Consider the following 17719-nt stretch of genomic DNA (forward strand, 5'->3'; position numbering starts at 1 on the left):
AGTGAGGTCCTTGTGGCACTCAAAGTCACTCTCTACACAAGAAATATGCTAAACAATCTGCCATGCACAGCAGAGATAAGGAGTGGACTCAATACAAGGCTTGAACCAGAAAAGGTCAACAGACCATGAACTTTTAATGAACAAATTTCAGCTGCTCCCAGCCTGGTGTGCAGTTCTTGGACATTACTGATGAAATAACTTCTTTTGCATTATCCACTTTTGTGTATAAATATATAACAACATACAACAGAAAGAGAAAATACATCCTTCCTTCCTGCAGGAGAAAAGCTGAGCAGCACAGCTCATCAGCATTCTGGGCAAGGGCTGCTCTGCTTCCTGGTCTCCAATATATTCTGGTGATGTCATGACATTTTTACTTTCCATTAAAGAAAACCTTTCATCATTTACTACTTCCCATTTTAATGAGCATCCTGAAAATTCATCTGTTGTTTAAAAACATAAATAAAATATTCTTCAGTTTTGCTGTATTTTACAGTTGCTGAGAATAAAAAGATCATCCATATGAAGTACTCTGGAATTTCTGCTTTAAAATATTGTTTAAAACTGCTGTATTCCCACAGGTCTTCATCAATACATTGACAAGGGTGTCCACAGCATGCAGAAATCTGAATTGCACGTCTCAGAGCCACAGGGAGACAAATTAACTCTACCAGAGATCTTTACTAAATATGTTTTTCTTCCTTTTCCCACAAACCATTTGAGTCAATCATTGCTGTAAAAAGATTAATAGCATAGGGCATCTTGTATTCCCAGAAAAACATAGAACTTGGCATATCTAGTCAAATATGTTCAGAAGAGGATAGATTTAGACACTGAAAAAATAAAAGTTATTGCAAGCATTTAAGTCTGAAATAAGCCACATGTAAGAGAAATCTTGCCCTAGACAGCCTAACTTACAGCTTTATAATCTGAGAAGAGGGGGTTTATGGACATTTGTCATTTTTGTGGGCACCCCCATGAATAGAAATGAAATTAGAAAGCAGACAGCTACCATGGAATGCAAGGAGAAGTGCAAGGGAAACGTGCACTGTCCATGGGAGTTGAAAGCAGCACAGTCAGCTGGGAGGAGGGCAAATCACTTGACAACCATTACTGCAAACAGAGGAACAAACAGCAAGGTGGAGAAAATCCTGGTCAGCAAAAAGGGATGAGCTCAACCCACAGCAAAGGTGCAAAGGCTAACGTGGATTTCCACAGCTCAGCTTAGCAGGCTGTTAAAATATCATATAATATAAGTGCTAAATGCAATATATTTCTGGAACCATCTAATGGCTTGGGTCAAAAGGGACCTTATAACTCACCTTGCTCCACCCCTGCCATGGCAGGGACACCTCCCACCATCCCAGGCTGCTCCCAGCCCTGTCTGACCTGGCCTTGGGCACTGCCAGGGATCCAGGGGCAGTCCCAGCTGCTCTGGGCACCCTGTGCCAGGGCCTGCCCACCCACACAGGGAACAATTCCTGCCCAATTTCCCGTCTAAACCTCCTTCAGTTTAAGACCAGTCCCTTTTGTCCTATCAGTATGTGTCCCCATGAAAAGTCCCTGGCCAAACACTCAGTGCCATTTCTTTAGGGTTACTCTAACCCACTTTTCTCTTCAATCCTATTAGTTTAAAATCATTTTAGTTTTCATAATAGGCATTGTTACATGTTTATACAGTTGAGGAAAAACAAACAGACCACAAAAAAACCCACATAAAAATAGAAAGAAGAAATATGAATGATCAGGTTTTCTCAGTGTAATCTACAGTTATGGATAACTCCTGGCACAAGTGGGTTATCCAGTTTAGCAAATCCTCCTCGACACTGAGAAATGTATTTCCATATTGACAGACCTGATTTCCTTTTTCTGCCTTTCCAATCACACTAATGGGGTCTGAGTCAGAGAGGGAGGGTGCAGGGGTGGTATTAACTGGCAACACCCTTCAAAATAAAGCCAGAAAGCAGCAGCAGCAGCCAGATCCTACCTGGAGAGCTGGTTTGTGATACAGGCAGGATCTGTGTCTGCCTCAGCAAAAAAAGTGGAGCCTTTTTTGATGATTTCCAGCCCCCAGTAAAACAGTTCTCTGCAGCATAAAGTGTCCTGGTCTTGGGAGCAAAGCTTCTTTAAGAGGTGAAAGATTTCCTGGCTGGGGGTGAAGTGCTGACACGTGGTTATTAGAGCTGCAGCTCCTTCACCTGCATGCTTTTCCTAAGTGTTTTGGCTCTGCAAGAGTTGATGAGCAGTTTAACATCCTGCTGGGAAAATAATAGCTTCCATATCCATGTGTGGACCCTTTCAATTCATCTAGGGAAGAAAAGTCTCTGTAGGTGCAAAGGCTCACATGAGATATACACTTTTAATAAAGCATTTAGAGACACAAAGAGTGATACTGACTTTCCATCTCATGCTGGAATAAATTTGTTCATGTTGGACAAATGCTGAAGCTGAGGGGCCGAAGGGTTCTGTGTGCAGTGTACCACACACTTCTAAAGGGATTTGTGAAATCCAAAGCTGTGTTTGGTGTCAGGCACATACAGGCAATGTGTGTGTTTGTGATTGCAATATGTGTGGAGATCGACAATGGGACAGTTGTGAATTCTAATAACAACTGAGGAAAGTAAAGCATGGAAGAAGGCCTTTGAACCTGTCTTTTGTTTGCAGTTAACCTTAGTCGATTTAGGAGCATTGGAATTGAAGTGTTAAGGATGTTGCTCTTTGCTTGCAGTTAATCCTAAAGAGCTCTGCAATAATAACCTTTTGAGGTATAATTTTAGAATATTGCTTGTATCCTTGAAACTATAGCTTTGGAATATATATAAGGAAACATGTTTATCTCACACCTTAACAAAACAGAGCAAAGCAGCTTGAGAAAGGAAGATGAACTCAGCTCAAGGATTTATGGTTCTGACCAAGGGAAGCTGGACATCCCAGTTATGAGATTTACAGTCCTTGCAATCAAAAGGTGAACCCACATCTGGGGAGCTGGACTGCACCAGCTGGGATTCATCTTCCTTCTCTCAGAAACCAGCACCATCTGGGGATGCTCCTTTTGGGATACACCCTGAGAGAAACTAAATCACAATAGTGTATAGAATTGTGACAAAAAATTAGAAATAGAAACTGCTGATGAGTAAAAATTAGAATAGAAACTGCTGAGAAAGCTGATGAGTACCCCTATAAATACCTGTAAGCCTCAACTATGGGTGTGCAGTTGGAGGGAAAACTTCCCCACTGTACCCAGCACTGTATTGCTCATACTTTACCATATTAATTAATAAATTGATTGCTGCTTGAATATTGGCCCAGTCAAGCTTCTTATTCATAACAGATTCTAAGTGGATTTATCTTTTTAAAAGGTGTTTTGCTTTTGTTTAAATTACTGATTTTAAATCTGACAGAAGTCACTCAAAAGACTCTTCTTTTCAAACAGCATTACCACAATAAAAATTAAAATGAATCTAGACTAAAGCAGGAATTTTATTATTCAGAAAAATTCTGCACCTCTGACTGGTTTGAGTGTATCATAGCAAAGGCTCTCACAAGGATGAGAAAAGACTCAATTTGAGGAAAAGCCACAGCAAAGAGGCTCTATTAATTAATCAAGGAAAAAGGAACCTGTTGAATACCATGGAGAGGTGGTATTTGGAACTCATCAGTGTGGGCTCAGGAGGAGCCCCAGTGTGGGTTCCTCATCCAGGAGACGGATAAAGAGCTGGAATAATCACTCTCATCAATTCCCCTTTCTGTGCTTTGCCTTGGAGCCCCCAGTGCTGCAGGAGGCCCCACAAAGGTAAGCCCAGCACCCAACCCCAGACTGCCCCAGCAGGGCCTGGGGGCACAAGGGGAGGTTTGGGGCACACAGGGGGTTTGGGGCACATGGAGAGGTTTGGGATCACAAGGGGGGGTTTGGGGCACACAGGTTTGGGATCACACGGTGAGGTTTGGGAGCACACGCTGAGGTTTGGGAGCACACAGGGATGTTTGGGGCACACAGAGAGGTTTGGGGGCACACAGTGAAATTGGGGGCACACAGTGAGGTTTGGGGCACACAGAGAGGTTTGGGGCACACAATGGGGTCTGAGGTCACCCAGTGGGGTTTGGGGGCACAAAGAGAGGTCTGGGAGCACATGGTGAAGTTTGGGGTCACACAGTGAGGTTTGGGGTCCCAAGGGGAGGTTTGGGGGCACACAGTGGGGTTTGGGGTCACACAGTGGGGTTTGGGGGCACACAGTGAGGTTTGGGGTCACACAGTGGGGTTTGGGGGCACACAGTGAGGTTTGGGGGCACATGGTGAAGTTTGGGGTCACACGGTGAGGTTTGGGGGCACATGGTGAAGTTTGGGGGCACACAGTGAGGTTTGGGGGCACACAGTGAGGTTTGGGAGCACATGGTGAAGTTTGGGGACACACAGTGAGGTTTGGGGGCCCACAGTGAGGTTTAGGGTCCCCCTGCACCCCCTGGACTGGCTGCACTCTGGGCTGGAGCTGAGCTCACGCCTGAGCTTTGGCTGTAACTAAAGAAAGACAAAAAAACCACCAAACTCTCTTTTTTTTAGCAGCATGTATAGCAAGGATTGGCAGCAGAGGAGCCTTGCTCTGCTGCAAACCCAAACAGGTGACAGGAACTGCTTTACATAAAGGTCATGGCTGTGCCCCAGCACTGCTCCCCTGTCAAGGACAATAACACAAATCAGAGCACCAGCAATGGGCTGTAAAATCACTCCAGCTCTGAAATTCTCTGCTGAGAATCCCAAGAGAGATCATTTATCAAACAAACTTCTGCATCTCACAAAGACAGCAATGCTATCTTCACATAATCACGTTTTTTTTAATAAGCCTCAGCTCATCAATACACAAAAATTTTGTGAAGAATTAATTTAATATGGGCCCCTTCACAAGTTCCAGATTATCCATCTTGGCTTTTTGGAATGGAAACAGGAGACTCATTTCTCTGACAAATTGAAAGATAATTTTTATCTTAAGCTTTCCACAAATACTACTTTTGTGTAAACTGAGAAAAGCACATGCACAGTATCATTTAACAAAATTAACAGAATTATTTTTGCACTGATGACACTAAAATAAACTCAAAATATACATAAGAAGAAGGCTCTTTTTTATCTCCTGTCTACACACCCAATAAAGTGGATCTCTGCATATATTTCATATAAAGCTTTACACAAAACTCAGGCAGCCCTAGATCTAGCTATATTTCACAGTTAGAGTGGTTTTAGCTAAGAACTTGTGAAGAATTGAAATGTATGTGCTTCAACATCACACCAGCAAGTTCCAAAGCGACAACATAAATGGTAAAAGCAACAGGATACCCCAAAGAGCCCAAACCAGCAGCCATATGGTCCAGGACACACATTCCATCTGTCATAAGATAGAATTAGCAGATTATTCTATCCATTATTGTATTTTTTCAAAACAGAATTGAGAATGCAGAAATATATACCAGTAGAGAGCTGGTAATTCACTAATGCTGTTCAAATTGTGCCCTAATGTGGTGTTTCAACAAGCAGTACAGAAATTTAACCTTGTCACAAATTACTTCAAGATGTTGAAAGGAGAGGGGGGAAAAGAAGAAGAGGATAAAATAAAAAAAAAAATAAAAAAGAAGAAAAAAAAATGAAGATATATGTAGATCTGTCTTGTGGATAAAAGCAGCTAATCCCAGCTTGGCTCCCATACAATAACTCTTCTCCAAGAGCAAGGAAAGGGGAGGTAATTTCCCAGGGAGGTCCTGCAGGGTGACAGAATATATGGATTCCATTAACTGAGGACAGCTGTGGAGCCCATCAATCTGCCCTGGCAGCCTGGGGATGGCAGGGCCATGCTGGGTTGGCTCAGCAAAGGGGACACCAGCTGAGGGTCCCTGGGGAGGGAGTGCTGGCACCCCAGGATTGCTGGGACACGCTGGGAATGCCCGCTGGGCTGGCTGGGAGCGCTGCTTGGGGACGGACAGACAGACAGACAGACAGACAGCAGCAGCTCAGTGAGGGGCTGGAATTCTCTTCTCAAGCAGCACAGGCAGGGCCGTGCCCTGCCCTCCTCTGGGAGCTGTCCTGGTCTGATAGGGCATGGCCTTGGGTGTGCTCCAGGATGGGGACAAGGAAAAGGCAGGGATGGCACACTCTGCTGGCTCAGCAGGGCCTGGTGTGGCACCACAGAGCCACAGGGAGCAGGGACAGCATGGCAACCCAGGGCCACAGTGTCACACACGGAACAGGGACATGCATGGCAACCCAGGGCCACAGTGTCACACACGGAACAGGGACATGCATGGCAACCCAGGGCCACAGTGTCACACACAGAGCAGGGACATGCATGGCAACCCAGGGCCACAGTGTCACACACAGAGCAGGGACATGCATGGCAACCCAGGGCCACAGTGTCACACACAGAGCAGGGACATGCATGGCAACCCAGGGCCACAGGGTCACCCATGGAACAGGGACATGCATGGCAACCCAGGGCCACCGTGTCACACAGGGACTGCATGGCAACCCAGGGCCACAGTGTCACCCCTGGAACAGGGACATGCATGGCAACCCAGGGCCACAGTGTCACACAGGGATGGCATGGCAACCCAGGGCCACAGTGTCACACATGGAACAGGGACATGCATGGCAACCCAGGGCCACAGTGTCACACAGGGACGGCATGGCAACCCAGGGCCACAGTGTCACCCATGGAACAGGGACATGCATGGCAACCCAGGGCCACAGTGTCACACAGGGACGGCATGGCAACCCAGGGCCACAGTGTCACCCATGGAACAGGGACATGCATGGCAACCCAGGGCCACAGTGTCACACACAGAGCAGGGACCTGCATGGCAACCCAGGGCCACAGTGTCACCCCCGGGACAGGGACTGCATGGCCATCCAGAGCCACAGTGTCACACAGAGCAGGGGCTGCATGGCCATCCAGTGTCACACACAGAGCAGGGACATGCATGGCAATGCAGAGCCACAGTGTCACCCCTGACTGTGGGACCTGCATGGCAATCCAGAGCTACAGTGTCACCCTTTACTGTGGGACCTGCATGGCCATCTAGAGCTACAGTGGATCTCTGCATATCTTTCACCTATTTATTTCACATTCATATATATATTCATACATCGATTTCACCCTGGCTCCTGCATGGCCATCCAGAGCCACAGGGACATGTCACACACGGATCAGGGACCTGCATGGGACATGTCAGCCCTGGCTCAGGAGCTGCAGGGGTACCCAGCAGGTTTTCAGGTCACTGTGACAGTGCTGACAGTGCCCCAGGGTCATGTGCCATCAGTGCTCCTGCCACCTACAGAGCTGTGCCAAATTTAAGGAAACTTTGTGCTTTTGGGAAATGTTTTCTCTCTCTCCCCTGCTTTAAAAACCCCAGAGGAACAGTGTGAAATATTATAGCTCTGCTACATCACTCTTGTAACTTAACCTTGGATTTTTGGCACTTTTTTTTTCCTTAACAGTGCATTGTACTCTCTTCAAAAGTTTCTCCAATAAACTTGTACTGCTAATGACTGCCAGACAAAAACTCTGGGAAGCAACAGTAACAGAACACTGGATTTTTCCCTTATTTACCCAACAGCTTGTGAATGTGCCACGCTTCAGGCCATTGAATCAAGTGAAGGAAGATACAGAAGCAGTTTATATTACTAAAGTACCTGAATGCTGACAGACAACAAAAAAATAACTGTGCATGTGTTCTGCAGTGATGAGAATCTGTGTATCTTCACACTGTGTGCAAGGGTGCAGCTCCTACCTGGCTACAGCAAATGAGATACCAGCCCATTGGTGGTATCAGCTTTAGGAGGGGTGGAAAAAACTGCTCCCTGGCAATGAAAATACATCATTTTAAGGGCTTAATTTATTTCCTTTATTCGGTGATATTAGTTCTGGGTGCTTTCCTGCAGCATATCAGGTCTCTACAAACCCCAGTATCACTATGGCTAATCTATAATAACATAACTATCTGCAGTTCATTCCATCTCCTGCACCGAGCCATGAAACTCAATTACCAAGTGAGAAAAAAATGGGGAAGCCAAAACAATGATGTAGAGCAGGTGTCAGGGTGTCAGTGGAGCTGCCATGGTTATTGCTGTGTGCAGCTGAAGCACTCCAGAGATTGGGAACACTCAGGGCAGCCCATTCCCAGCCCACACAGGACAGGGGCATTTACACTGAATTTTTCGAGGTAAGAGGCCCCAGGTTCAATCTGTATTTCCCCCACCCCCTTCTTTTACCTTTAAATAATGGTGTTGATGTAATACAATGTTTACACATTGAGGTTTTTTACCTCTCAAAATAAGCATTCTTCTCTACTGTATTTTAAAATGCCAGTACATCAGAATTCTTTACAGAACAAAACAAAACCAAGAGAACACATGCATTTAATAGAGAAATAAACTGCAGCAAGAAACGGGTTTCAGTATTTAATGGCATGAATAATGAATTAAAAATTAAGTTTAAATTATGTTGAAGGTCATAGAAAAAGCCTCAAAGAAAGATAGTTAAACAGACATTAAAAGGAAGATTTAAATAGGTGATCTTTTAGTATTCTAGCAAAAACACTCTGTCTTTCACTCTTTATTTGAATTAAAATACCACTCAGTGACTGACCTTTTTAACATGGCCTAAGGGAGCAGGGTATGATCTTGTTAGAAAAGAAGTGATATTAAAAGAGCAATACTATTAAAAAGCAGAAGATGATGGAACCCACAGATTAAAATTTGTTTGCTCAGGGAAGATTAACTTTTATGAAAAGTCCTTCCTGCTACAAGCAGGGACAACTACTGCTGTTACCATTGTGGTAAGCAGTTTAGGGACTGAGTTAATAAAGACTGTCTTTAAAAGCAAACCACAAAGCTCAATCCCAGGTTTGCTGGCATTTCAGAAGTGCCCCTTCTTTTCAGCATCCCCCTTGGCTGCCAGCTGTGGCAGGGATGGACTTGTCTCACTCTGCTCCTGGGCATTGCTTGAGTGGTGTCCTTCAGCTTAACTCCCCCCTCCAGACCTGTATCAAGAGGGGATGTGACTGTAGGACACGAAAGAACACAACAGACACACCGCTGCCCTCAAGGTAAAAAAAGGGAAATTTATTTTCTGACTCCAACATTTAGAGATTTCCAAAAGTGCCAGTGGATTGGAGGGTGACAGTGCCACCTCTCCAATGACACTGGACAAACCAACAGTCCATCAAATTTCTCCTCTCCATAAAAGAATGCAGAACAATGAGTTATTTACAGAAAGTGTGTGAGAAAGTTCATTACAAGAATGTAAACATCAGAAGGCTTAGAAAAACTTAAAAAATCAGGGTGACAAGGAGGCACAGATCCTGCCCAAAGTAAAGAGGAGGGCAAGACTTTGGCCTTCTGAGAAGTTCTCAGAAAGCACCTGAGAGTGCCAGATAGTGGGTACAGCCCTGTAGAGAGCTCAGCACAGTTACAGGGGAGCACAGAGACAGCTCTTTAACAATCCTCACTGTCACTGTACGACACAAAACAACACACAACAGTCTCGCTGCTCTTTCCAAGGTAAAAAAGAGATTTTTTGTTTTCTGACTTGAATATTTATAGTTTTCCAAAAGGGACAGTGGATTGGAGGGTGACAGTGCCAGCTCTCCAATGACACTGGACAAACTCATAGTCTATTAAACTTCTCTTCTTCCATAAAAGAATGCAAAACAATAAGTTCTTTACATAAAGTGTGTGAGGAAGTTCATTACAAGAATGTAAACATCAAAAAGCTGAAACATAGAAAATCTTTAAAAATCAGAACAATGCCTCACCTCACTTTGATCTCTGCTACGCCGAGTCAACCTCCAAAACCCCTCCTTCCCTTACATTAAATGGAGTCTGTCTCTAGAGAGGGAAATGATGAATGCCTAATCCCCACAAGAATTAAACAGCTAAAACAAGTCACTGATTCAGCCCTTCAAGAGCTTCCAGCAGAGGCTGTGTCCTCACAGCTCTGCACAGCAGAGAGCCCTGAGCAGGGGGAGCTGAGCCCTCCTGAGCATTTTGGCACCAGCCAGGAGAGCACTGAGCTGGTGCCACACTGCCCATGCCCACAGCAGGGCACAGGCTGGCACAGTTCAAGACTGGAACTGTGTTTGCAGGGATCCCTGTGGCAGGGAGGAATGATGACTCTGACTCCATGTCCTCAGAAGGCTGATTTATTATTTTATGAAACTATATTATATTAAAGAATACTATGTTATACTAAAGAATACAGAAAGGATACTTACAGAATGCTAAAAAGATAATAATGAAAACTCCTGATGCTTTCCAGAATCCTGACACAGCTTGGCCCTGATTGGCCAAAGAGTGAAAACAACTCCCAGCAGAATGCAATGGAACAATCACCTGTGGGTAAACAATCTCCAAACACATTCCACATGAGCACAGCACAGGAGAAGCAAATGAGATCAGAATTGTTTCCTTTTCTCTGAGGCCTCTCAGCTTCCCAGGAGAACAATCCTGGGCAGAGGGATTTTTCAGAGAATGTGAATGCCACACACTGGCATTTGAAAGTTTTACACTTCACCGCTCAGAAATTAAGAAATGTGTTCTGTCCCTGAATTTCCATGTGGGTTTTAATGGATTAAAGCATCACTGTCATGACTTAGAGGAAATTCATATAAATTAGATGGCTGGTGAAACCTTGGGGAGGTTGTGCCCTTGAACTTGTCTGGTGTATCAATTAGTACATTATTAATTAAATATAAACCACTGGAAGAATTAAACTGCATTAAATGAAGCAACCAAAACCTGATGTCACAAATTATGTATTGTTCAAGGGAACACTTCAAAATAAAGGTGTCCAGGAAATCCAACACTACTGTCTTCCTGCAAGAAACCCAGGTGAAAATCCCCCCAAAATACTGAACAGGCAAAGATCTAAAATCTGAGAAGCTACAACATTTTTACTTCCTTTGGGTCCCAATATTCAAACATTACCAAAAAGGCAGAACCACATGTGTGTATGTAGGATATTGTACAATATTTTAAGCAAGAGAGATCTTGTTTGATCCTGTTGTCTCCTTATGATACTGAATTTGCTGAATATGCTCAAAGATGACATCTCCTATACTAAAAAAGAGAATAAACTGGAGGCCCTCCAGTTCTTTTGCTGCAGAGACTGAAATGAGCACCACTGAAACCAGGCATAACCTTCTGAAATCACATTTGTGTTCATTTATTTCAACCTCCTCATGAGGTAAAAACACAAAAGTTACCAGCCAGGCCAGGAAGTGTGGGCCATTCCCTTGGTATGCAGTAAATGCACTGTAAATATTTTCTTCAGTTTAATTCGTGGCTGGAAAGGGATTAAAGCAAAACAGTTCTGAGAACTAAAATTAAGTCAGTGCTGAGGGTTGGATGGATTTCTAAAAACAAGCATTTCAATGAATTTCTACATATTGTCTGATTTAAATTGCTGGATTTTTCCCCCATCTTTACTGAAATTTCAGAAAAATTACTCCAGTGATGGGAAACACACAAATATAACCTTTTCCTTTTTAGATCTGAGTATAGTTTATTAGAGAAGTTGGTCTAGTAAACAAACAAAACAAAAAAACACCAAAAAAAACCAACAAAGCAAACAATAACCCAAATAAATCCAACCAAACAAAAAAAGAGCAAACCATTTGTACTTATCTATCCTTAAAGTAAATCAAGGTAATTTGAACTATTCCAAACTCACCTCTTTCCACAGAATTTCTGGGGTTTTACTGTGCAGATGGAGATGATGAAACTTTCTCTAACAAATTCTTTGATATTCACTAATACCAAAAACCTTCTGTCCTATAGCCCTTTAAAATCTCTACATGCAAAAGTAACTGGAACAAGAGAAAACCATCACAAGATAATCAAGTTCTAGTTTTGAAGATACAGAAAACAGATACATGATTTTTAAAAATCAGAATCTATTTGACTCAACTTATGTTTAATCACTTTATTTTCAGATTACCATGGAGTCTTCACCAAAATTGTGTCTCCTTCAGTAATTTTTCATAAGAGTTTTTAAAAAAGAGTCTCCAGGATTAGCTCAAGATATTATCAAATCCATGGTGATGTAGGGCTCTCTTGATTTTGAGTCCAAAGTCTGAAACATTGCTGGGTTGCTAAAAATTCTGTGTCTCCTCACTTTCATTTGTAGCTAAAACCACTTTTTGAATTTTGAATTAAAACACTAATATTGTGTCTTCCTGACAAATAAAGGATAGAAAAGCTTTCACTGACAAGAAAGCCAAAGCTGTTCCCCAATTATTTGAACAGCACTTCCCTCTGACTACATTATAGATGCTCCCAAAGATCTTAAAAATCAAATGTTGCACAAATTAATTCCAGAGGAGGAGGTGCAGGGGTGGGCAGGAAGGATCAGCATTGAGTACAAGTCAGTTTAATTTGCAGGTATCTGAGAGGACATTATAACAATGACATGAATAAGGATAACAAAATGTTAAGGGAAAAGCACTGTCAGTAATGATACATTCAGATAAATGGCAAACGTACTCGCATGAACTCTATCATTACTGCTTCAATCACAGTCATACTTAAACTTTGGGGAGCTAATTTCATTTATAAATTCTGCTGCTGCACATCAATTATCAGCAGCATTACTAACAGTGAGGCACAGAACTGCTGTGCCAGGGTGACTGATTGTCTGGCATTAGCTCTGATAAGAGAAGGGTTGCAAACCACTTTAAATGTCAAAAACCTGCAACAATAATGGGCATAAGCACCAGTTATATTCCTCTAACTTCCCTGCCTCCCTGGCAATTCATTATTCTGTCTTCCCATTGCTACATCCTCGAACTAAAAAATATAAATGCCAAAGAGCACTCATCTTCCTTACAGAGCATTCCCAGAGTTTTTATTGTGAGAGAATTATCCGATTCAAAACCAGAGTTAATTCCCTGAGCAAAATATTTGCGTTTGATCTATTTCAAGATCAGTAACAAAATTTTGATGTCAGGGCATTAAAATCAATCCTTTCAACACAGCGATTCAGTCCAAGAAAAAGAGGAAAAACTCAGCATCTGCCTTTCTATAGAAATTTCCCAGTGTGGCTCCAGTAAAGGGGGCAGAAGGTGAGGAAGACTTACCCAGAGGTGCAGTGAGCATGGCTGGTGCTGCCACTCCATCACACGGTGCCCTGCCCAAAGCACAGCCAGAGCTGCAGGAGCTGCCTGCTGGACATGCAGCCTGAATGCCAACTGCCTGTGACATTGACTTGTTTCCAGCCTCTTGTAGTGCTGCCGCTATCAGTGTTATATTTGTATAGTAGAATAACATGAAATATTGATTCTGGAGTGCTTATCAACTGGACCTGCTCAAAATACTCTTCCTAGGAAGTTCAGCGCTGCTTCTCATGCAGAACCGGCGCTGTGTGTTTGTGCAGGGAGCTGCTTGCTCTCTCACAGCGCTTGGAATCCTTTCCTTGAGACATCAGCAATAACTTTTCAAAATCCAGGAGCACTGGGAAAAGACACAAGCGGTATTTTCTGAAATTGGATGAACTGCCCTTTAAACTAATTTAAGTGATTTGACAGAATGACTTTAAAAGACGTCGTCTCTTCCGTTCTGGCTTCAATCACTACTCAGAAATCTATCCTGGGGCAGGACAATGACCAGCAAATTTCTAACTGAAAAATCAATCACTAAATATTCTAGGCACCTTTTTTTGTTTTGCACGAGGTATTTTTGGGCATATTCTGTGTGCCAGTACGATAAGAATAAAAAGCAGAGGCTGCTGCCCATGGTTTGCCTCTGCAGCCTGCTGGGGGCAGCTCCAGGGGCACAAAGGATCAATTTGCCAGGAGCTGCAGACCAGAGACACCTGCAGCAGAGCCCCCAGACACACCTGGCACGGCCAGTGACAAATGGCAGGGATAAAAGGTCTCTGATTGCAAACCCAGCTACTTACAGGCAACTTCTGGGTGCCTCCGTGGGCTCTGCTGCTGCACGATGTGGGATCAATTACAGCCAAACAACCCAAATCAACAGGACTTATTCCACACCACCAGTCAAAGGCACCTGCTTCCCCTCTGCTTTTAGGTCCATTTTTAATGTGCCCAACACTTTTATTCGCTATTAATGTGCTTAAAGCAGCTGCTCATGCAGGCACTGCTGTCACAGCGCTGGTGGTTCTGCAGACAGCAGCAGAGTCCTGAGGGTGGGCTGCTCTTTGCTCTAAACCAAATAATGCCAGAAGCAGACAAACCACATTCCTGAAAATTCAAAATTCTGAACTTGCTCATTGTTCTTTCAGCACGTCAAAAATTCATTATGTTGGTGTGCTTATAAAACTGACAAAATCAACAATTAACTCTCAAACTCACCCTTGAAAAGATTAAAAATGCCTCAGTAGGAGAACTAAATAAGGCTAAATAGAACATGTGTGCTGCAGGTTTTTTCCATTATAACTATTTCAATTTTGTTTTGGCTGAACCCTAAAAACCCTGAAAAGCCACTCAATAATAAGAATTTTATTTCCAAACTGGCCATTTTTCCCCCCTGAGATTTAATGCAATAATAATGAATTTATTTAACATTTTTACCCTGTAATGTGTCAGGAGGTAGATTCTATTAACTTGCTAAGAAGAGCCACACATCCCAAACTAGATAAAGGCTTGTACTTCAAAGACCTGCAAAACCCTTCCAGATTCAGCTGAAAGATTCTACCACAGAAGTTTATTATGAGCTGAAAAACAGACAAAAAAGCAGCATTCTGCAAAACCTGAAGAATAAATGAGGAAAAAATGTTTTGTTTTACACATTTAGTTGTTCATGGACTTGCACAAATACAAATAGAATTTGTTTCATTACAGTGACCATTCCTCTTTGATACGAAGTAAAAAATTCAGCTCACATCTATACAATTGTACATAACATTTCACTGGATTATTACAGCTTTAGAGTTTGTTTCCCTAATGAAAATAAGCCTGCCACAAACATAGATAATCAGATGTATGAAGAAGCACTGTGACTCTGATTAGCTGTGATACATGAGTCATCTGCAGAAGCTGGAGTTTAGGCATTCTTTCCACCAAAAGACAGCACCAACCTCCCACTGAAACCAGCCCCCTGAAAAGTCCCAAATTTCAACAGAAAGGCCCACGAGGAGGGAAAAACTGGAGCCATAATAACTGAGCTCCACACAACAGCTTGCTGATCACCAAGCAAGAAAAGCTGAATTTCTTCCAAACCTCAGCAGCAAAATGCAAACATTTCCCCCACGCAAAAAACACAAATAAATCAGTGTTAGTGCAACTGAGAGCAGGCAGCACTGCCCACTCCTTGCAGCCCCAAGCAGCCTTGCTCAAGAACACAGAGTTTAGGACACAGATGTTTTGTTCTAGCTTTCAATCCCACTATTTGACTATTCAGTTATTAGAAAATATTCGTCTGCCCTTATTTCTCAGCCCACTCTGCAAATGCAGCTTTGCTCGGAGGAATTACAGGAACTTCTGGCTGAGCTCAGTGCTGTGTTTCTCCAGAGCAACAGGATTTATTTTTTTTTTAGTAAAAGTATATTGATTATCTGTCAGGCACCATAGACAGATGGACAGTATAAATAGCAAACATTTGTGTGATAACTTAAGATTTAGATTTTAATTCACTTTTGGGTGGGTTGTTTCCCTAGCATCACTTCTATAAAATCAACACCTTAGAGAGATGAGTAATGGCAGTGAATTTGGATTTATAGCTATAAGAGTCCTAACACTAAAGTAAAAGTGGATGCTTTATTTCTCAGATTTTTCTCTTAAATAATGTTGGTTTTGCATTCAGACCTGCTGGTATTTTGGATTTTGGTTTGCCTAGCAAGCACAACTTTACTTCTACCTAGTGAACTTCTGCTAAGCCCAGTTGAGAGGTGCACAAGTGCAATAACTATAAAAATAACTCAGCTTTGCCAACAGGGATAATTCCAGCAATGCTTTGTGAGGGCTTTGAAAGAGGAAGAAACACACCTATTTCTAATCTTTTTATCCTCTTGCTCCTTTATTTGCAGTTCAGCGTCCCAACACTACAGAAGCCTCTCCCATGCAGGAACTGACAGGACCAATGTTTCATGTGAGTGCCTTGATCCACACGAATCCCAAAGCACCAGTGCTCAGTCACAGGCTGTGCCATTGTGGAGCTCACACACTTTTCAGCCCTGACACCCACCAGGAGGAGCTTTGAGCCCTGTGAGGACATCGAGAGTTCACTGGCACTGCCCCATCCCTCTGGCCAGCTGCTAATTCCATCCTAAGGAATTCCACCTGGGCACTGGCTCAAACAGTGAGTGGTTTATTTACATGCAAGCAATCCAGCTCGAACAATAGCTTGGCTCAGGACTGAGCCCCACAAATCTGCCTCCAGAACCTGGTATTTGATATGTTCTGTCTCCTCTCCTACAGCAGGAGATGGAAGTTTCACCATTTACCATCTATTTGCCTGTACTTTTCCCTCCTAAATAAAACATTGACAAGCTTTTCAAAAAAGGCATGACATCAAATATATGTTAAACACCTTAAAATGGGGCTGAAACACTGTATTACAGCTTGAAGCTGTCACCTTCAACTCCCTTTTCACATTCCATTTCTGCCCTGCTTTCTCTGCAGTCTAAGACCAGCACAGAGAGTTTCCTTCAGTGCCTGGCAATAACAGGATTCCCCTTGCCCAACACAGGTCACCATAAAGAGACAAACTGCTAATAAAAATAGCTCTCTCTTCCCCTTAGGACTTCTCTTTTCCTGAATTTCATCTGGGCTGTACCCCTGGTTTGGCTTTAGCTGCTGTGAGCCTGTTTCCTCCACTTCCATCCCCTCTACAAACACACCATGACCAAAATGACTAATGAAGTGTTTACTACATGTTAAGCTGGAAAATCAGGTAATTTAAAAGGCAAAACATGACCAGGAGGGTCAAGAAGGTTAATTGTATTAAAGCTGGTGTCCTGGAGTGGCTCATGGGAGCCATTTCATGATCTGGAAATCCTCCTGGACCTTAGGAGGTGCAGGGGATTCTCCTGTGCTGCACCTGCAGCTCCAGATGCTGCTCTGAGCTGGCAGACCAAGATTCCTGTGCTTTGATGACTTGAGGACACAAATTCTCAAGATCCAGACTGATGAAGACAATATCCAAAACCCGAGGCCATAGCATGGTAAAAAACTAAAAAAGGGCCAGCACAAATCAAGAGAAACTGGCTGACACTGATCACAACCTTCTATAGGAAATCTGGTCTGTGTGGCTGTGTCATTGAACAAGTATCTTGATCAAGCCTACAATTAATTTCCAGTGTCAAAATTATTATAAAAATTGCATGACTACACTATGAAATTTGCTTAGTGCTTAAGAGAAAAAAGGTTGATCACAATGAGGAGTTAAAACCACTAGTGTGGTATTTCTGAATATACAAATACTTGGGTTTTTTTCAATATGCAAACATTTAAACATTAGTGTCCAGCAAATTACATAAGCACTTGGAAAGTAAAGCACTTCACAGGTATACTCAGGACATTTGTTGTTCTTGCGCATGAATAAAGCAGAAAAGGACTAAAAACAATGTGAGGGTTTTTACAACACTGAGAGAGAGGAGGAAAGAGAGCAAAATCTCAATTTCACTAAAAATATGATGATGGCTGCACTCAAATCTCAGGTTTTTAGGTAAGACAATGCCAAGTATTTTCAAAATCTTAAAAGGTGTTTCACAAAAAG

The 17719-nt window shown here is 42.9% G+C and overlaps 1 protein-coding gene across 19 annotated transcripts in view; it reads right to left on the reverse strand.

Moving 5' to 3' along the window:
* The window catches only part of RBFOX1 (RNA binding fox-1 homolog 1), a 1183000-nt gene that overhangs the window by 625606 nt on the left and 539675 nt on the right, over positions 1-17719 (reverse strand). The window contains exon 1 of one of the 19 annotated variants that reach the window (XM_036392509.2): positions 13120-13335. The exons of 17 other annotated variants lie outside the window; for them this stretch is intronic. In XM_036392509.2, coding sequence (XP_036248402.1) covers positions 13120-13158 — 39 coding nt within the window. In that variant the 5' untranslated portion in view covers positions 13159-13335. Of the gene's footprint in view, positions 1-13119; positions 13336-17719 lie in introns of those variants that run through there. One more of the 19 variants, XM_054516567.1, reaches the window with a different exon arrangement.

The sequence above is a fragment of the Molothrus ater genome, chromosome 16 (assembly GCF_012460135.2).
Source record: "Molothrus ater isolate BHLD 08-10-18 breed brown headed cowbird chromosome 16, BPBGC_Mater_1.1, whole genome shotgun sequence".
Classification (NCBI taxonomy): domain Eukaryota; kingdom Metazoa; phylum Chordata; class Aves; order Passeriformes; family Icteridae; genus Molothrus; species Molothrus ater.